At 52.9% G+C, this 18,549-nt stretch overlaps 1 protein-coding gene across 2 annotated transcripts in view; it reads right to left on the bottom strand.

The window, feature by feature from the left end:
• The window catches only part of SHANK3 (SH3 and multiple ankyrin repeat domains 3), a 2,151,740-nt gene that overhangs the window by 1,248,891 nt on the left and 884,300 nt on the right, over nt 1–18,549 (bottom strand). For both annotated transcript variants that reach the window (XM_085653773.1, XM_085653774.1), the window contains one exon: nt 2,547–2,618. In XM_085653773.1, the coding sequence (XP_085509899.1) occupies nt 2,547–2,618 (72 nt within the window). The remainder of the gene's footprint in view (nt 1–2,546; nt 2,619–18,549) is intronic.

Genomic DNA, 18,549 nt, shown 5'->3' with positions numbered 1-18,549 from the left:
TGCCAGGTCAGACCCTCTGAACAAGAACGACAAGGGAACAGGTTGCACCAAAAGCCTAGGCGGTCCTTTGGTAAGAGAGCAAAAGAAGCTGCCGCAGACCAAAGAAAAAAAGGCACCTGGCCACCGGGAAATTGCTCGGTACCAGTAATGCCAGTAGGCCATGATTTCACACCAAGAAATCTATGATCAATCCCGGCTTCCCTGCCTGATCAACATGTGTGATCGTAGGCCATTACTTTATTTCACTTACCTTTTTTCCCCTTTAGGTTCACATTTGAGGGCATCATAAAAAACACTTTCGGATGTGCGCTGTACACACCCTCTCTAGAATATGTTTTAACATACTTTAATATTACTCCACTTGTAATAACAACAGACACTTCATGTACGGTACATGACAACTGCCATGTCTCTTGGTTTACTGATGGCATCGCATCAGAACCGTGTCGGTGGGGAAGGGGCACAATTAATGTTTCATATTCATGTTTAGAAATTTAAATATTGGGAAAGGTCACAATGTGGTAAAACAGTCTAATGTACTGAATGAAGTGACAGGCACCCACAGGTAAAACATTTGATTTTGAAGAGGTTTTATTCTATTGTTTCGTGACGATCTGCATGTCGTGTGCTGCTGTGATGGCCGAGTGAGGCCGACGCATGGGCTCTCCACATTAATCTGCAGCATGCCGACCTCTGGGGCTGCAGACCAAAATGGAGATGCATTTGTTGGGCTGTCTCTGCCACTGACAGCGTGGGTCCTGCGACGGGCCAGGCTGGCAAGGCTGTTAGCATTATTACTGGATACTAGGACATGAAGAAAGGTGGGAGACGCTGGGTACCCTGGTGTTTTAGGAGATCTGTGAACCTCAAAATGGATAATTGGGGTGCGATCGATCGTGACTGATGCGCACTGACAGAGTTCGGTGAGACCCATCGGGACCCTGCAGCCCAAGGCTGGGGGGCAGTGGCAGAGCTCCAGATGAAGGGGCTCGATGGAGAACATGAGCTGGCGACAGGAAGTGCGCCTCCTGGCTGGCTAATCCCCTCAGCTGACTCCTGACAAGAATTGCGTCCTCATTATGGAAGGAACCCGGCGTTGAGGCGTAAGTGACCCCCCCCAAAATTACTGCTGTGTCAACAAAGGGAGGCTCCAACATGAATGCCCAGAGTAGGAGGAAATGTTGCAGAGGTTTAGAGCTGCCCACTCGAGAGCTAGGGATCCATTTTTGAGCATCGGCTCAACATCCTGTGAATCTGGGTAAATTACTTCATCTTCCCCATGCCTGCTCTATATAAATCTACAAAGCATTTTTTTTGTGAAAAAGCAATTTTGTGGTGGGGGCAGGCAGTGCTGTGGGAGGGGTAAGGGGGTGGGAGACATGGAAGAGGGAGATTAAGTCTGAGAAGTGATAATGTAAATAAATAGGGGTGTTGGCATTGAAGCCGAGGGCGCTTTGCTAATAAAAGGCACGCTGCCAAACAAGTCCCCTGACATAAGAACAGCACATTTGAGGAGATTTGCTGAATCTGCTGTATCAACATGGATCCTCAGAGTGAGAGGAAGTGGTGCAGTGGTTAGAGCTGCCGACTCAGGAGCTGGGTATCCATGTTTGAGCCTCAGCGTTGGCTTAGCATCCTATGAATCTGGGCAAGTCACGTAATCTCCCTCCTACCCATGCTATATAAAGGTACTAAAAATTTCTTTTTTTTAAACTGTGATCTCAGCGATCTCAAAGGGGTGGTGGGGCAGGCAAGCAGTGTGTTGGGTGGGTTGGGGGAGACAACACAGGGAGAATAGGTGAGGGGCAAATGAAGCAGCCAAAGCTAAGTAAATAGAACACTTATCAAACAGAGGCAGGCCAACAAAAAACAGAGTGCTCACAAAGCTCTCTACATAACCTGCATCACCTGACGAGTAAGAACACACGTAAAAGGGGGAAGTCCTCATGGGAGGATACAAAAGTCCAAAAAGAAGGACTACTAAGTGTATCCACCAAACAAAAGTTGGCATTTACAAAGGACAGAAAGAGGAACCAATTAAAAAGATGGGCGGTGCTACAACCACATATTCTGAATACAGCATGTCTCGAAGAGACAGCGCATGCACTGCCTAGGCGAGACCTAAAACACACATATGCTATCGAAGTCACCCTGTACCGAATGTGTCCCTGACCGTGCCGCATCCCCACTTTCCCATCCCGGATGTGAAGTGAGTTATCAGGTGACACCCATGATAGGTGACACAATTCAGAATCATATGCTCACAATCAGCAGTGCACTGTGTTACTGGAGTTGCATTACACACAGACAACACGCTCAGTACAGCCCACCAAGAAAATACAACAGCCCCTTCATGAGGATACACTGAAGGCCTGCAACCTCCCCCAGCGCCGAACTCCAACTAAGTACAGCACCCTGTTACAACATTAGTAATTGCAGCTCGATAACTCCTAGTCCACGCACGCCACACACACTGCACTTCCACTTATCAGCTCACAGCCACGGATAGTGGCACCTTACACCCCCAGAGGAAACCACGCTCTCACCTTGGTATGGAGCTTCGCAAACTGCTTGTCGTCCAGAGGACTCTGGGTGTAAACTCTCCTTTTATATCGGAACTGTGAGGGAGATGAAGGGGAAGGAAAAAGAAATACGAATTTAATATTCATCTGTGTCAGAGGTAACACAAGTTTACTGAAAAGTTTCTAGCTTTATGATACGATCATCACTAAAAGCCAAGACCCACCACAACCACTCTGTAGTACCATAGGCAAATCCACATGCATCCCACACACTTCCCACTTGGCTCTTTGGAAACTCTAGACCAGTCTCCACCAAACAATCCACCCGTACTGACCACTCTGCAATTACCAAAAAAGAACAGGCAGATAGGACGTTGACACGTGCATGCACCCAGTCTGGCACCAAAGGTACGTAGCATACTAAGAGCCTGCAACTCAACAGTACTGACCCTCACCACAGCAACATACATCTCCGATTAAGATATCCTACATATATCACAAAATCACCACATTATGGCTAATTACGTGGTTAACAATGTTAATCTTTTCAGCACGGGCTAGACGCTGGATAACTCACCAACAGCTCAATGAATTTACAGCAAAGTCCTTCAGCACACTCATCCACAACATGCGTACAACTCACCCCCATATGTATAACTCATCCCCACATGTACAACTCATGCCCATGCAGACAACACTACAAATAGCTCTATATGGATCTCACACATTTTAGTTTCACAACACGGACCACTATCGAAGTAGACATTCATCAAATATCAGCTAACCAAATGCAATGGAACACAACCAACAAACAATTAATGATTGATGGAAATCCCACAAAGCTATGGAAAGAGTGCACAGTTTATGATACATTGCAGTGCCATATTAAAGGTAGAGTGTACAAGAAAATTCTCTTAATACACCATAACACACATATCATAAAATATCACGGCATTATATGCCATAGAGCACTGTACCATACCATAGCATACCATGGCATAGTATATCATAAAATAGCATACCATATCATACCATACGGGAAAGACTCTGCTGGGCTACTCGACACGACTGAGACTCAGGACCAGTAACCATGGATCTTTAACCCAGTCCTCAGCTAGGATGCATTTCAGGGAGAGGAGATTTTAAAATGTAATATAACAAATTGAACTGCCTGTAGACATGTTGAGGCCCCTAGGAGCCTACTATGCACTTTAAAAGCGTCAGTGAAACATTTGGAGTGGATTACTAAGTTTAACATGGTGAATAGAGCAGTTGCTTTTTAACTAGTTTCTAAAGTGTGTTGAGGAGTCAGATGGGAAGCTGTGGAGAGTTCCATGGAGCTGGGTCCACAACCTCCTGAGAAGATCCAAAGAGCACGTTACCTCAAATGTTTGGGGCACTGAATATCAATGCTTTGTCATGTAGAGGAGAGATTGGCCAGAGAGGCACTGGTGCCTGAGACACCTTTTGTTTGCCGCAATAGGCCTGAACCAGGGATCAGTGGAGGATTTACCGAAGAAGTGCGCTCCTGAGGTTTAGCATTCCAGCTGCCCTGTACAGGCATTCCAAGGATTGGGGGGGGGGGGGCTGGTGTGCATTAAGCTATTATACCTTCATCTAAAATGTTCTTCGTTGATTACTTGTTCCTCTTAATTCTTCAAGTATAATCTATGCCTAGTTGCATTGGCTACGTCTTGAGAGCTGGAATGCAGATGAAAATCAACAGCCCTTGGCTCGGGTTGCCTTTCTGATGGGTTGTGGCACCATTTCCCAGTCGTCTTTTCTGTCCAGATCAGTCCTAAGAAGCTGGCTTTTGACAGGCCAGTGGGTTTGCTCCTCTGTGGAAATTTGAACTATGTCTGACAGAGGAAAATGGGCAAATCCCTGCGAGAAGACAATTATAGGGATTATGTATGTGTTGGTATTTATATAGCGCAGACCTAGCTAAAAAACAACGGAGTGGTGCACATTACTTGCGGGAATGGGAGACAATCTACAAGACTGTGTACATTAAGTGGGGATTAAACATATACATTTCACACCCTACCTTATTTTCTTTTAAGCATAGGGAGATGGAGTGATTTGCTCAGTATCACACAATCTTGAGTTAAGCATTAAGGCCGAGATTCGACTCTGCTTCCCCAGGTTCCAAAGTCGGCACCTCTAGTCACTGGGCCACATCTTCTCACATTAAAGAAGTTATCTGAGCAAATTTAATGGACATCGATACATGCGCGCAAGCGAGGCTCAGTGCAGAGAGTATACTGAAAATGCCTCCAGAAAAGTAATAACCACTTCAGCCAAGTATGTATACTAGAAGCGCGCTTTATTGAGCCTGTTCTTTACCAGTACCACTGTGTCTCATTCTCAAATCTTGTTACATAAACATGACACCACACCATTGTTAAGTGTCAAAATTACTAAGTCTGGGCGTAGTTGGCAGAGTTCTGCTATGCAGAGCTCTGAAAAGTACAAAAGAAACTCAGCCGCGCTACGCGGAGCTTCGCAAGCAGCAGAGTGCATTGGATAAATGCTGTTTGCTGTGATTTTCAGTGCCAGGTGCTTGTCTGCACTGTGCAATCATCGCAAACGGCACCATGCACAGCACAAGCGGGCGCTGCTTCCTTTCTGTCGCTCGAGTACATTTTTGCTCGAGCTGCAGCTTTATCAAAGCAAACAGTTTCTCAATGCGAGCGGCCGCGAGCATACGCAACCACTCGCAATGAGAAATCTGACCGCCTGCGTGAGAAATCTCGCAGAGAGGTTGAATTTCCACGCTCGACAACTTGATGTTGAGGATAGCGAACAAGGAAAATTCTCGCCGGGAGGTGGACTTTCCTCGCTCGCGCTCGCCAACTTGACGTTGATGAACACGAGTGAGTGAAAAAAGTGTTTTTCGGAACTCCGTGAGCGCCACGTAACGCGGAAATCTCTGCAAACTCCACGAGCGGAGCGTATTTTACTGCCCAGACTTAAAATTACGAATCCATAGACACCAAAGTATAAACTGCAGTTATAACTGTTTCTCTTCACAATATTTTAGTTTCTTTCAGCTTGACCTATCGATGCCGAAGGCTCCAGCAGTTGTTCACCATTGAGTCGCCCCTTGCTCTAACACCCATCTATAGCTCGTCTCTTGGTCTCCTTCTGGGCAACATTCTTGCAATGTTATCTGCTACATTCTGGGCCTCGCCACTGCTATGATGGCTCCTCAGGACCTGCCAATCATGGCTTGTTGCTAAGCCCTTATGTCGTAAGATCAGACTTGAAAGTCTGGTGTATACGTCTGCTGCTGTGGAGTGTATATTGGTCGTCTGAGAGAGGGGTCGATTAATTGTTGGAGTAAAATACTCTCTGTATTTGACCAGCAGGTGACATATGATTATTGTTAGGACCACAAATTATTGAGCATTTCTCAGCTGACCATCAATTGATTGCTTCTGCCCGCCTTGCATACAAATTGACCAACTGGTGGTCTTCTGATTTTCAGAACTTACAACTATAAGTGCACTCCTGCTCGCTTCAAATTAAACTTTAACAAGTGCTTAATTTGAGCTGGTGGTTGCAGGTGTGGGCCACCGGCACTCATTTTTGGGGGCCGCCACTTATTTTTCTGCATTAGACATTTACTGATAGCACGAGAGGCAAAAACACACAAAGGGGAAATATCAAGGTAGAGAAAGCTAGAAAACTGTAACAATGCGAGAAAACGGGGACTTGCAAGAGTGAGATAAATGGGCAGGGAGCGCCTGGCAGTAGATTAAAGATGGATTTAATACAAGGTCGCCTTGGTATTCGGTGCACCGACATTTAGCAGTACCAGCTGCCGGTTCCTAAGCAGAGCTACAGAGACCAGCACTTATGGTTTGACAAAATAAGCCCTGTCTTTAACCCCTGTTTGACTTCGGGCCACCTTAAACACTGGGCCACTTTAATGCGCCCTCGTGTCCTCGAGCCTGGCTCACTTCCTATCTACACCAGGCACAACTCGCTGTGGCAGAGAGGGTTGACGGGGCTTTTCCTTCCAGAATCCGACTGTCTTCTAGGAGCTGCCTTGTGAATGTGGAGACACAAGAATGACTGATCGATGTCCGTGGGCCCTCCTGGAAGCTAAGTGCACTTGAATTGAATACTAAAACAGCACAAAAGTCGATAGGGGCGGCAGCACATTTTTGTTGTTTGGAAATGAAGAGTGTGGTTGCCATGGTTCCTAGGGTTAATTCATTGGAGATACTGAATTAATGGCAATAATCGGGTGGGTACTTGTTTCCCTTAGAAAAGACTCACGGCACAAGTCCTGGCTGCAAGAATAGTGGTGCAGGGCTGCATAGACTATTCAAGAATGTGGTGGTTGTACATTTGCCCCCACCAGAAGGGCAATCTCTGAAACAATGGCCTCTAGCGTGTGACAGGGAAAAGGTGCAGTGAGTTGCATGTTGTGGAAGTGACGTGCAGGAAAGAAAGGAGGCCAGCAGCTCTGGCGCTCATCATAGTGAATGAGGATTAAAGGTACATAGATGAGTAGAAGACTGTACGCCCTGAATACAGAGTAAGGAATATGATTAAACCTTTATATCGTAGCCAAAGTATCAAGGACAGAATTATTTATTGGTAAGAATCTATAGATTTCCTATACCTTATAAATCTCCAAGGGAGATAGATGTGGAGATGTTAAGAATAGCAAATCTACACTTCCCTACAAGCGCTTACCTTTCGATTTCTTCGCTCTCAAAATCTGGCTACGATATTAATTTATAACAATATTCTCTCCCAGATATTTCAGACTACAGCGGGGTAAATGATAGCGCCAAGACAGCCTTGAGGCACAAACGCTCAGAACTCCCCAAGGGCCCGAGTCTGGGTGCACTCACCAGTTCCAGTCTATAAACGAGGCCTCTCCCTAGTGGGATCAGCCTTGGAGGTCTGGCGTACAATACGCCCACTGTAGTGCCATCTGTGTAGGTTGGCATAGCGAGGGATTGGTTCATTGTAGCAGGAAAGCCCTGCCTAGGTCTTCTCTGTGCAGATAACATCCATCCAGACTCAGGAGGGTGTTTAATGACCTCCTCCTGCCCCATCCCTGGACAGAGGTTATCGCCTTTAGATGGGTGACTCCCTGAGGTTGAACATCATCAGCAGATGTTCATCGTTTTGCCTTTTACTGCTGTGCCGATATGGAGGCCATTGGAAACTCATGAGTCCAGCCACCTGGCCACCTCTGTGGACTTATTTTCATCAGGGAATTTGAGCAACTTCCAGGTCAGTTGGTGAACATCAAATGCATGCATGTAAGGCTCGTGAAGTGAGAAAGAATTCTCTTGAGACACTAGGTTTAATGAAGAACAAGTTACTAACCTTCGGTAACGATGTATCTGTAAGAAACATTAGTTAGTTAGATTCCTCACCTTAGAATATCCCCAGGCGTCAGACTGGATCCGGAAGATTTTTCGTCAGCAATACCCCTTGCGCGTCGCTAGGCGTCGTCTGCGGCTCCGCGTCCGTCGTCGGCGTCGTGCGCCGGGATGACGTCGTCGGAGTACTTAGACGCCGCCCTCGCGCGCTGACGTCAGTTCTTGTACATAGCCTTCCGCGCCAGGAACGCAGAGCCATGCAAAGACCGACACTGGTGCCAAAAATAAAATCTAGGGGCCTGAAAGGACAACCTTAACCCTAGATGTCAGTTCGCAGAACGGGGAGGATGGGTGGGTCGGTGAGGAATCTAACTAACTAATGTTTCTTACAGATACATCGTTACCGAAGGTTAGTAACTTGTTCATCTGAAAGAAACACGTTAGTTAGATTCCTCACCTTAGAATAGATACCCAAGCAATACCATCCCCGGTGGTGGGTCTGCGAACCAAGATCACACCAGAAAGTCCTGGAGGACAGAACGGCCAAAGAAGCCATCCCTCCGGACTTGGCTGTCAAGGCAATAATGCCTGGCAAACGTGTGTAGCGAAGCCCACGTCGCCGCCTGACAGATGTCCTGCAAAGGGACTCCCCGTCCCAAGGCAGTAGTAGCCGCCGTGGCCCGAGTAGAATGGGCACGCAGCCCAACAGGAGGGTCCTTTTTAGCCAAGGAATAGCAGATTTTTATACACAAAACGACCCACCGAGAGATGGTTCGTTTGTGCACAGCTTTTCCCTTCTTAGCGCCCACGTACCCAACAAAAAGCTGGTCGTCCACCCGGAACTGTTTTGTGCGGTCCAGATAAAAGGAGAGCGCACGTTTTGGGTCCAGACGGTGGAGCCTCTCTTCCTCTTTGGAAGGATGCGGAGGCGGAAAGAAGGTGGGCAAGGTGACAGACTGCCCAAGGTGAAATGGAGTCACCACTTTAGGAAGAAAAGAGGGACGAGGCCGAAGGACAACCTTGTCCGGATGAACAGATAGAAAAGGAGGCTTTGAAGATAAAGCCTGGAGCTCACTCACCCGTCTAGCCGAGGTGATAGCTACCAGAAAAGCAGTCTTTAGAGTTAGAAGACGAAGAGGGCAATTGTGAAGAGGCTCGAAGGGAGCGCACATCAGGAATGTCAAAACCAGATTCAAGTCCCACTGAGGCATTACAAAAGGGACAGGAGGGAACGTGTGTGTAATGCCTTTGAGAAAGCGTGACACTACAGGGGACTTGAAAAGAGAAGGCTGATCAGGAAGCCGCAAGAAGGCGGAGAGGGCAGCAAGATAACCTTTCAGGGTGCCCAGGGCAGAGCCCTGCCGGGCCAGAGAAAGAAGGAAGAGGAGAACCTCAGAAAGAGGGGCGGAAAGGGGATCCACAGCCTTTGCTGTGCACCATGCCACAAATTTGTTCCACCGGCAGGCGTATACCGACTTTGTGGAGGGACGCCTGGCTGCCAGAATGATATCACAGACTTCAGGAGGCAAGTCAAATGGCATCAACTGCCGCCGCTCAATCTCCACGCATGGAGGTGGAGGCTGGACAGGTTCGGGTGGAGGACCGTCCCCTGCTGCTGCGACAGAAGATCCTCCCGAAGGGGCAGACGTATCGGGGGATCGGTCAACAGACTGAGTAGCTCGGGATACCAGTATCTTCGTGCCCAATCCGGAGCCACCAAGATGACTTGGGCCCGGTCGCGCCTGATCTTCTTCAGCACTCTGGGCAGAAGTGGTATAGGCGGAAAGGCGTACAACAGACCGCAACTCCACTCGTGACGAATAGCGTCGCCGAGCGAGTGCCGCCTTGGAAATTCCAACGCGCAGAACTGCTGACATTGCGCGTTCTCTTCGGTGGCGAATAGATCTAACCAAGGCTCTCCCCACTGCTGAAAGAGGCCTTGCACCACTTCGGAGTTCAGACGCCATTCGTGATCCATCATGCACCGGCGGCTGAGTTCGTCTGCTCTGGCGTTCAGAGAGCCCGCCAGATGTTGAACCACCAGGGTGACGCCCGGGTGTTCCAGCCATGTCCAGAGGCGCAGAGCCTCCTGACAAAGGGTCCACGACCCCACCCCGCCCTGTTTGTTGCAGTACCACATGGCGGTGGTGTTGTCCGTGAACACCTGCACGACACTTCCCCTGACAGAGGGAAGGAAGGCTTTCAGTGCAAGCCGGATCGCTCTCAACTCCAACAGGTTGATGTGGAGACGAGACTCCGCCGGAGACCAGAGGCCTCTGATCTCCGCCTCTCCCATATGGCCACCCCATCCCAGGAGGGACGCATCCGTCACTACGACATGCTCCGGTTGGGGAAGGGAGAGGCTCTTGCCCTTGACCCACTCGCGGTCCGTGAGCCACCACTGCAACTGCTGTGCAGTACCCTCCGAGATCAAGACATGGTCGGACAGGTTGCCGTGATGCTGGGCCCACTGAAACTTCAGGTCCCACTGCAGAGCCCGCATGCGCCGCCTGGCGTGATGCACTAGTAGGATGCAGGAGGCCATCAGCCCCAGAAGCCGCAACACTAGCCTGACCGAAACCCGGGATAGAGGCCGAAAGATGGGAATCAGGGCCTGTATATCCCGGACCCGCTGTTCCGGAGGATGGACCCGGAACTGCGCCGAATCGAGAACCGCTCCGATGAAGAGGAGCTTCTGAGAGGGACTCAAGTGTGACTTCGGCACGTTGATGGAAAACCCCAGCAAATGCAGGAGATCCGCCGTAGTCTGGAGGTGGGAGACGACTGCCTGGGGCGAGCCCGCCTTCAACAACCAGTCGTCGAGATAGGGGAAGACTGGGACCCCTGATCTGCGCAGATGAGCTGCGACCACCGCCATCACTTTCGTGAACACCCGAGGGGCACTGGTGAGGCCGAAGGGGAGCACGGTAAACTGAAAGTGCTCTTGGCCCACCGTGAACCGCAGGTAACGCCGGTGGGCCGGCAGGACGGGGATATGGAAATATGCGTCCTGCAAGTCCAACGCTACCATCCAGTCTCCAGGGTCTAGGGCAGCTAAAACCTGAGCCAACGTCAGCATCTTGAACCTTTCCTTTCGGAGGAAGGCATTGACGTTCCGGAGGTCCAAGATAGGGCGCAGGCCCCCCTTGGCCTTCTTGGGAACCAGAAAGTAGTGGGAATAACAACCACGACCTACTTCTGGACTCGGAACGCGCTCGACGGCCCCCTTGGCCAAGAGAGCCGAAACTTTCTCGCGGAGAAGATCCAAATGATCCCCCGAGATACGGTGGTGCTGTGGTGGCATGGCTGGAGGGGTCGTCTCGAAGGGGAGGGAGTAGCCCCTTCGGACGATTTGCAGCACCCACCTGTCCGATGTTATGGACCGCCAGTGGAGCAGGTGATGGCGAACTCTGCCGCCCACTGGCGTGGTATGGGCCTGAAAGCTCGGACTAGGAAGGCTTTGAGGCGGATGCTGCCGGGGTGGATGTGGGCTGACCACGTCGTCCTCCATTTCCGCCACGGCGGAAGCCACGTCCGCGACCGCGCGCAGGTTGGTTCTGCGGCTGGTGGCTTTGCGGACGTGAGGAGGCGCCCCTTCCTTGGCCACGAAAGGGGCGAAAAGCGGAGGTGTGCGCCCGCGGAGCCGAGAGGCCCAAGGACTTGGCCGTAGCCCGGGAGTCCTTAAAACGGTTCAGCGCACTGTCCGCCTTCTCACCAAACAGGCGAGTGCCATCAAAGGGCATGTCCATGAGGGTGTTCTGGACATCCCCGGAAAATGACGTGGACCGCATCCAGGCGTGGCGGCGGAGCGCCACCGTGGTGGAAATCGCCCGACCTAGCGAGTCCGTGGTGTCAAGCCCACATCTTATGGCGTGCCGTGCTGCATCCCTCCCATCGGCCAAAGCCTGGGTAAGACGCGTCCGGACCTCCTCCGGACACAGGGGCAGCACGTCCTCCACCGTATCCCACAGGGAATGGGAATAACGGTCCAAGAGACAGGCGGTATTTAAGGACCGCAGGCCCAAACTAAGGGACGAGAACAGTTTCTTGCCAAACTGCTCGAGTCTCTTGGAATCCCGGTCGGGAAGGAGGACTGGGAAGTAGAGGCCTGGATAACCAGACTCTCGGGGGTGGGGTGTTGGGACAGGAAACTGGGGTCGCCCGGAGCAGGGCGGTGGCGCCTGGCAACGTTCCTATCCACAGGAGGAACTGTGGAGGGCTTGGACCAGGTGCCCTGCAGAACGTCAGTGAGGGCCTCGTTGAACGGCAGCAGAGGCTCAGTGGAGCTTGCTGAGGTTTGAAGCACCTCAGTGAGGATGTTGGTCCTCACAGCCACGGCAGGCAACTCGAGCCCAAGGGCCTCAGCCGCCTTGCGCAGCACCACAGAAAATGCTGCACCCTCCTCCGAAGCCACGGTCGGAGGAGAAGTGAATCCAGCGTCTGGCGAGGTGTCCAGTCCGCTGGCCTCCCCCAGTTCATCTGCCCAGTCCTGAGAAAGCTGTGACTGAACAGCCAGAGGGTCCTCGAACCCCTCCCAGTCGCCCCCTTCTTCCGATTCCTGATAAACAGGAGGAATGATCGGAACCGGACTGTAGAGATGGTAGGTCTCAAGCGGCGTCGGATGCGGCGTCGGCGGACGCCGTGCCGGCGTCGGGTCCGGATGAGGGCTAAACCGGGGCGTCGGCGTCACAGGCGTCGGCGTCGGTGGCGCCGGTGACGGCGTCGGTGGTTCAGGCGTCGGCGCCGGTGGAGGAGTGACAAGGTCAACCGGCGTCGACTGGGGCCCAGGCAAGGGCCCCGCGGGGACCTGCGGCGTCGAGACCGGAGTCGTCGACGGCGCCGGGGCCGGAGCCGCCGGCACGCGAGGTCGCCCAGTCGAGTCCGCGGGGCCCGAAGGCGCGCCAGCGGGCGTCGACGGCGGGGCCAGGCTCCTCATGGCCGAGAGGAAGGCACTGATCTCCGCCGGCGCCGCGTCAGCCCCAGGGACCGGAAGGTATGGGGGCGGACGCGGCACCTGCGGCTCCGCCGGAGCCGCGGGGGTGGAACCACTTGGACCCTCGGCCGAGTCGCGCGACCGGCGAGGGGAGTCCGAAGAGCGATGTCGCCGCTTCGACTTCTTAGAGTGTTTAGACTTACCCGACGACTTGGAGCCCGACGAGCGATGGTGGCGTCGGCTAGGGCTCCGCGAGCGATCCTTGGACCTCCTCCTGGACCGGGATCGCGCACGACGCGGAGCCGAGTGGCGAAGCTCCAGAAGCTTGCGGGACCGCTCCCGCCTAGCCTTCGAAGTCAGGGCCTGACAGTCGTTGCACGACTCCGCGTCGTGGTCGAGGCCTAAGCAATAGAGGCACCGGCGGTGGTGATCGGTCACCGACATCAGTCGATGACAATCTTCACAAGCCTTGAACCCAGGCATCCTACCGGCACCAGATGTCGACAGACAAGGATCAAAAATGATCAAAAAGATTTAGTCAAAAAAGACTAAAAGGGGTAGCTCTCCCGGATCTGCGCTTACTGGCGCGGAAAAAAGAAGAACTGACGTCAGCGCGCGAGGGCGGCGTCTAAGTACTCCGACGACGTCATCCCGGCGCACGACGCCGACGACGGACGCGGAGCCGCAGACGACGCCTAGCGACGCGCAAGGGGTATTGCTGACGAAAAATCTTCCGGATCCAGTCTGACGCCTGGGGATATTCTAAGGTGAGGAATCTAACTAACGTGTTTCTTTCAGATTATTAATATAAGCCACTTTTACTGACGTACAATGGCGTGCTTAAAACTGAGGGTCTCTGCTTGAAAGGTGCAACCCATACCCAGTAATGCTTCATTCAACACTGAGAGAAGTTCACCTGCTATGAGTACCCCAGAAAATGTTGTCTTGAATTGCGCCCCTTTCTGACTTCCGCTGAGGGCATTGACTCAACCTAGACCAATCACACGCCTTACAGTGACGTACATACAGTGGAATATAGTGGCAGATGGCCCTTACTGACTCAATGGCATGCATCAGAGGCCAGCTTACAGAGTCACGTGACTGCTGTCAGTGCCTGGGATACTTAATCATTCCCCAGCTCACCTGGACTCTCTCAGAGCCGCGGACACTGCGCATCGTCCCACAGCTTGTAGTCGCTTACACTGTTTTTACTCCAGGGGATATTGGGTTTGGAACCAACCCCAACGTCAGCTGGTTTGCTGAGAGAACGACTGGCTCTCTGCATAGGCCCCTTAGGCAATAGGCCGGCTGTCAGACCCCGGTATACCATGCATCACCCCAAGCTGCCACAGCCCTTTAAACTGCTGGCAGTCCCCGCATCACTGCATCAGCCGCCATCTCACAGTCACTTTTGCTGTCAGAGCCTCGGACGCCGTCCATCGGCCGTCACTTGGTTTGCTCTGAGCCTTAGGCACTCTGCATGAGTCCAGGATGACAGGGACCCTTGGACTGCTCTGAGCCTCAGCCACTCTGCATGAGTCCAGGATGACAGGGTCCCTTGGACTGCTCTGAGCCTCAGCCACACTGCATGAGTCCAGGATGACAGGGTCCCTTGGACTGCTCTGAGCCTGAGGCTCTCTGCATCACTCCAGGATTACATGGTCACGTGGTTTGCTCTGCGCCAAACACATTCTGCAACAGTCCAGGGTGACAGGGTCCCTTGGTTTGCTCTGAGCCTCAGGCACTCTGCATGAGTCCAGGATGATGTGGTCCCTTGGTTTGCTCTGAGCCTCAGGCACTCTGCATGAGTCCAGGATGACAGGGTCCCTTGGACTGCTCTGAGCCTCAGGCACTCTGCATGAGTCCAGGATGACAGGGTCCCTTGGACTACTCTGAGCCTCAGGCACTCTGCATGAGTCCAGGGTGACAGGGTCCCTTGGCCTGCTCTGAGCCTGAGGCACTCTGCATGAGTCCAAGGTGACAGAGTCACTTGGTTTGCTCTGAGCCTGAGGCACTCTGCATGAGTCCAGGATGACACGGTCCCTTGGATTGCTCTACACCAGAGACACTGCATGAGTCCAGGGTGACAAGGTCCCTTGGACTGCTCTGAGCCTGAGGCACTCTGCATGAGTCCAAGGTGACAGGGTCACGTGGTTTGCTCTGAGGCACTCTGCATGAGTCCAGGATGAAAGGGTCCCTTGGTTTGCTCTGAGCCTCAGGCACTCTGAATGAGTCCAAGGTGACAGGGTCATTTGGTTTGCTCCGAGCCTGAGGCACTCTGCATGAGTCCAGGGTGACAAGGTCCCTTGGTTTGCTCCGAGTTCGAGGCACTCTGCATGAGTCTAGGATGACAGGGTCACTTGGTTTGTTCTGAGTCTCAGGCACTCTGCATGAGTCCAGGATGACAGGGTCACTTGGTTTGCTCTGAGCCTCAGGCACTCTGCATGAGTCCAGGGTGACAGGGTCCCTTGGACTGCTCTGAGCCTCAGGCACTCTGCATGAGTCCAGGGTGACAGGGTCCCTTGGACTGCTCTGAGCCGGAGGCATTCTGCATGAGTCCAGGATGACAGGGTCCCTTGGACTGCTCTGAGCCTGAGGCTCTCTGCATGAGTCCAGGATGACAGGGTCACTTGGACTGCTCTGAGCCTCAGGCACTCTGCATGAGTCCAGGAAAACAAGGTCCCTTGGTTTGCTCTGAGCCTAAGGCACTCTGCATGAGTCCAGGATGGCAAGGTCCCTTGGACTGCTCTGAGCCTCAGGCACTCTGCATCAGTCCAGGATGACCGGGTCCCTTGGACTGCTCTGAGCCTCAGGCACTCTGCTTGAGTCCAGGATGACAGGGTCCCTTGGTTTGCTATGAGCCTCAGGCACTTTGCACAAGTCCAGGATGACAAGGTCCCTTGGTTTGCTCTACGCCAGAGACACTGCATGAGTCCAGGATGACAAGGTCCCTTGGACTGCTCTGAGCCTGAGGCACTCTGCATGAGTCCAAGGTGACAGGGTCACTTGGTTTGCTCTGAGGCACTCTGCATGAGTCCAGGATGACAGGGTCCCTTGGTTTGCTCTGAGCCTCAGGCACTCTGAATGAGTCCAAGGTGACAGGGTCATTTGGTTTGCTTTGAGCCTGAGGCACTCTGCATGAGTCCAGGATAACAAGGTCCCTTGGTTTGCTCTGAGCCTGAGGCACTCTGCATGAGTCCAGGTTGACAGGGTCACTTGGTTTGCTCTGAGCCTCAGGCACTCAGCATGAGTCCAAGGTGACAGGGTCACTTGGTTTGCTCTGAGGCACTCTGCATGAGTCCAGGATGACAGGGTCCATTGACTGCTCTGAGCCTGAGGCATTCTGCATGAGTCCAGGATGACAGGGTCCCTTGGACTGCTCTGAGCCTGAGGCTCTCTGCATGAGTCCAGGATGACAGGGTCCCTTGGTTTGCTCTGAGCCTCAGGCACTCTGAATGAGTCCAAGGTGACAGGGTCATTTGGTTTGCTTTGAGCCTGAGGCCCTCTGCATGAGTCCAGGATAACAAGGTCCCTTGGTTTGCTCTGAGCCTGAAGCACTCTGCATGAGTCCAGGATGACAGGGTCACTTGGTTTGCTCTGAGCCTCAAGCACTCTGCATGAATCCAGGGTGACAGGGTCCCTTGGACTGCTCTGAGCCTCAGGCACTCTGCATGAATCCAGGATGACAGGGTCACTCAGACTGCTCTGAGCCTCAGGCACTCTGCATGAGTCCAGGATGACAGGGTCCGTTGGACTGCTCTGAGCCTGAGGCATTCTGCATGAGTCCAGGATGACAGGGTCCCTTGGACTGCTCTGAGCCTGAGGCTCTCTGCATGAGTCCAGGATGGCAGGGTCCCTTGGTTTGCTCTGAGCCTCAGGCACTCTGAATGAGTCCAAGGTGACAGGGTCATTTGGTTTGCTTTGAGCCTGAGGCACTCTGCATGAGTCCAGGGTGACAGGGTCACTCAGACTGCTCTGAGCCTCAGACACTCTGCATGAGTCCAGGATAACAAGGTCCATTCTGCATGAGTCCAGGATGACAGGGTCCCTTGGACTGCTCTGAGCCTGAGGCACTCTGCATGAGTCAAGGATGACAGGGTCACTTGGACTGCTCTGAGCCTCAGGCACTCTGCATGAGTCCAAGGTGACAGGGTCTCTTGGTTGGCTCTGAGCGGGAGGCACTGCATGAGTGCAGGATAACAAGATCCATTCTGCATGAGTCCAGGATGACAGGGTCCCTTGGACTGCTCTGACCCTCAGGCACTCTGCATGAGTCCAGGGTGACCGGGCCTCTTGGTTTGCTCTGAGCGGGAGGCACTGCATGAGTCCAAGATAACAAGGTCCATTCTGCATGAGTCCAGGATGACAGGGTCCCTTGGACTGCTCTGAGCCTCAGGCACTCTGCATGAGTCAAAGGTGACAGGGTCCCTTGGACTGCTTTGAGCCTCAGGCACTCTACATGAGTCCAGGATGACCGGGTCCCTTGGACTGCTCTGAGCCTCAGCCACTCTGCATGAGTCCAGGATGATGTGGTCCCTTGGTTTGCTCTCAGCCAGAGACACTCTGCATGAGTACAGGATGACAGGGTCCCTTGGACTGCTCTGAGCCTCGGGCACTCTGCATGAGTCCAGGGTGACAGGGTCCCTCGGTTTGCTTTGAGTCTGAGGCACTCTGCAGGAGTCCAAGATGACAGGGTCCCTTGGACTGCTCTGAGCCTCAGGCACTCTGCATGAGTCCAGGGTGACAGGGTCCCTCGGTTTGCTTTGAGTCTGAGGCACTCTGCAGGAGTCCAAGATGACAGGGTCCCTTGGACTGCTCTGAGCCTCAGGCACTCTGCATGAGTCCAGGGTGACAGGGTCCCTCGGTTTGCTTTGAGTCTGAGGCACTCTGCAGGAGTCCAAGATGACAGGGTCCCTTGGACTGCTCTGAGCCTCAGGCACTCTGCATGAGTCCAGGGTGACAGGGTCCCTCGGTTTGCTTTGAGTCTGAGGCACTCTGCAGGAGTCCAAGATGACAGGGTCCCTTGGACTGCTCTGAGCCTCAGCCACTCTGCATGAGTCCAGGATGATGTGGTCCCTTGGTTTGCTCTCAGCCAGAGACACTCTGCATGAGTACAGGATGACAGGGTCCCTTGGACTGCTCTGAGCCTCGGGCACTCTGCATGAGTCCAGGGTGACAGGGTCCCTCGGTTTGCTTTGAGTCTGAGGCACTCTGCAGGAGTCCAAGATGACAGGGTCCCTTGGACTGCTCTGAGCCTCAGGCACTCTGCATGAGTCCAGGGTGACAGGGTCCCTCGGTTTGCTTTGAGTCTGAGGCACTCTGCAGGAGTCCAAGATGACAGGGTCCCTTGGACTGCTCTGAGCCTCAGGCACTCTGCATGAGTCCAGGGTGACAGGGTCCCTCGGTTTGCTTTGAGTCTGAGGCACTCTGCAGGAGTCCAAGATGACAGGGTCCCTTGGACTGCTCTGAGCCTCAGGCACTCTGCATGAGTCCAGGGTGACAGGGTCCCTCGGTTTGCTTTGAGTCTGAGGCACTCTGCAGGAGTCCAAGATGACAGGGTCCCTTGGACTGCTCTGAGCCTCAGGCACTCTGCATCAGTCCAGGATCACATGGTCACTTGGTTTGCTTTGAGCCTCAGGCACTGTGCATGAGTCCAGGATGACAGGGTCACTTGGACTGATCTGCGCCACAGTCCCTCTGCAGGAGTCCAGCATGACAGGGTCCCTCGGTTTGCTTTGAGTCT

The sequence above is a fragment of the Triturus cristatus genome, chromosome 4_1 (assembly GCF_964204655.1).
Source record: "Triturus cristatus chromosome 4_1, aTriCri1.1, whole genome shotgun sequence".
NCBI lineage: Eukaryota > Metazoa > Chordata > Amphibia > Caudata > Salamandridae > Triturus > Triturus cristatus.
Note: the sequence above shows the minus strand (reverse complement) of the source record. Positions and strands in the feature narration are given on the sequence as shown.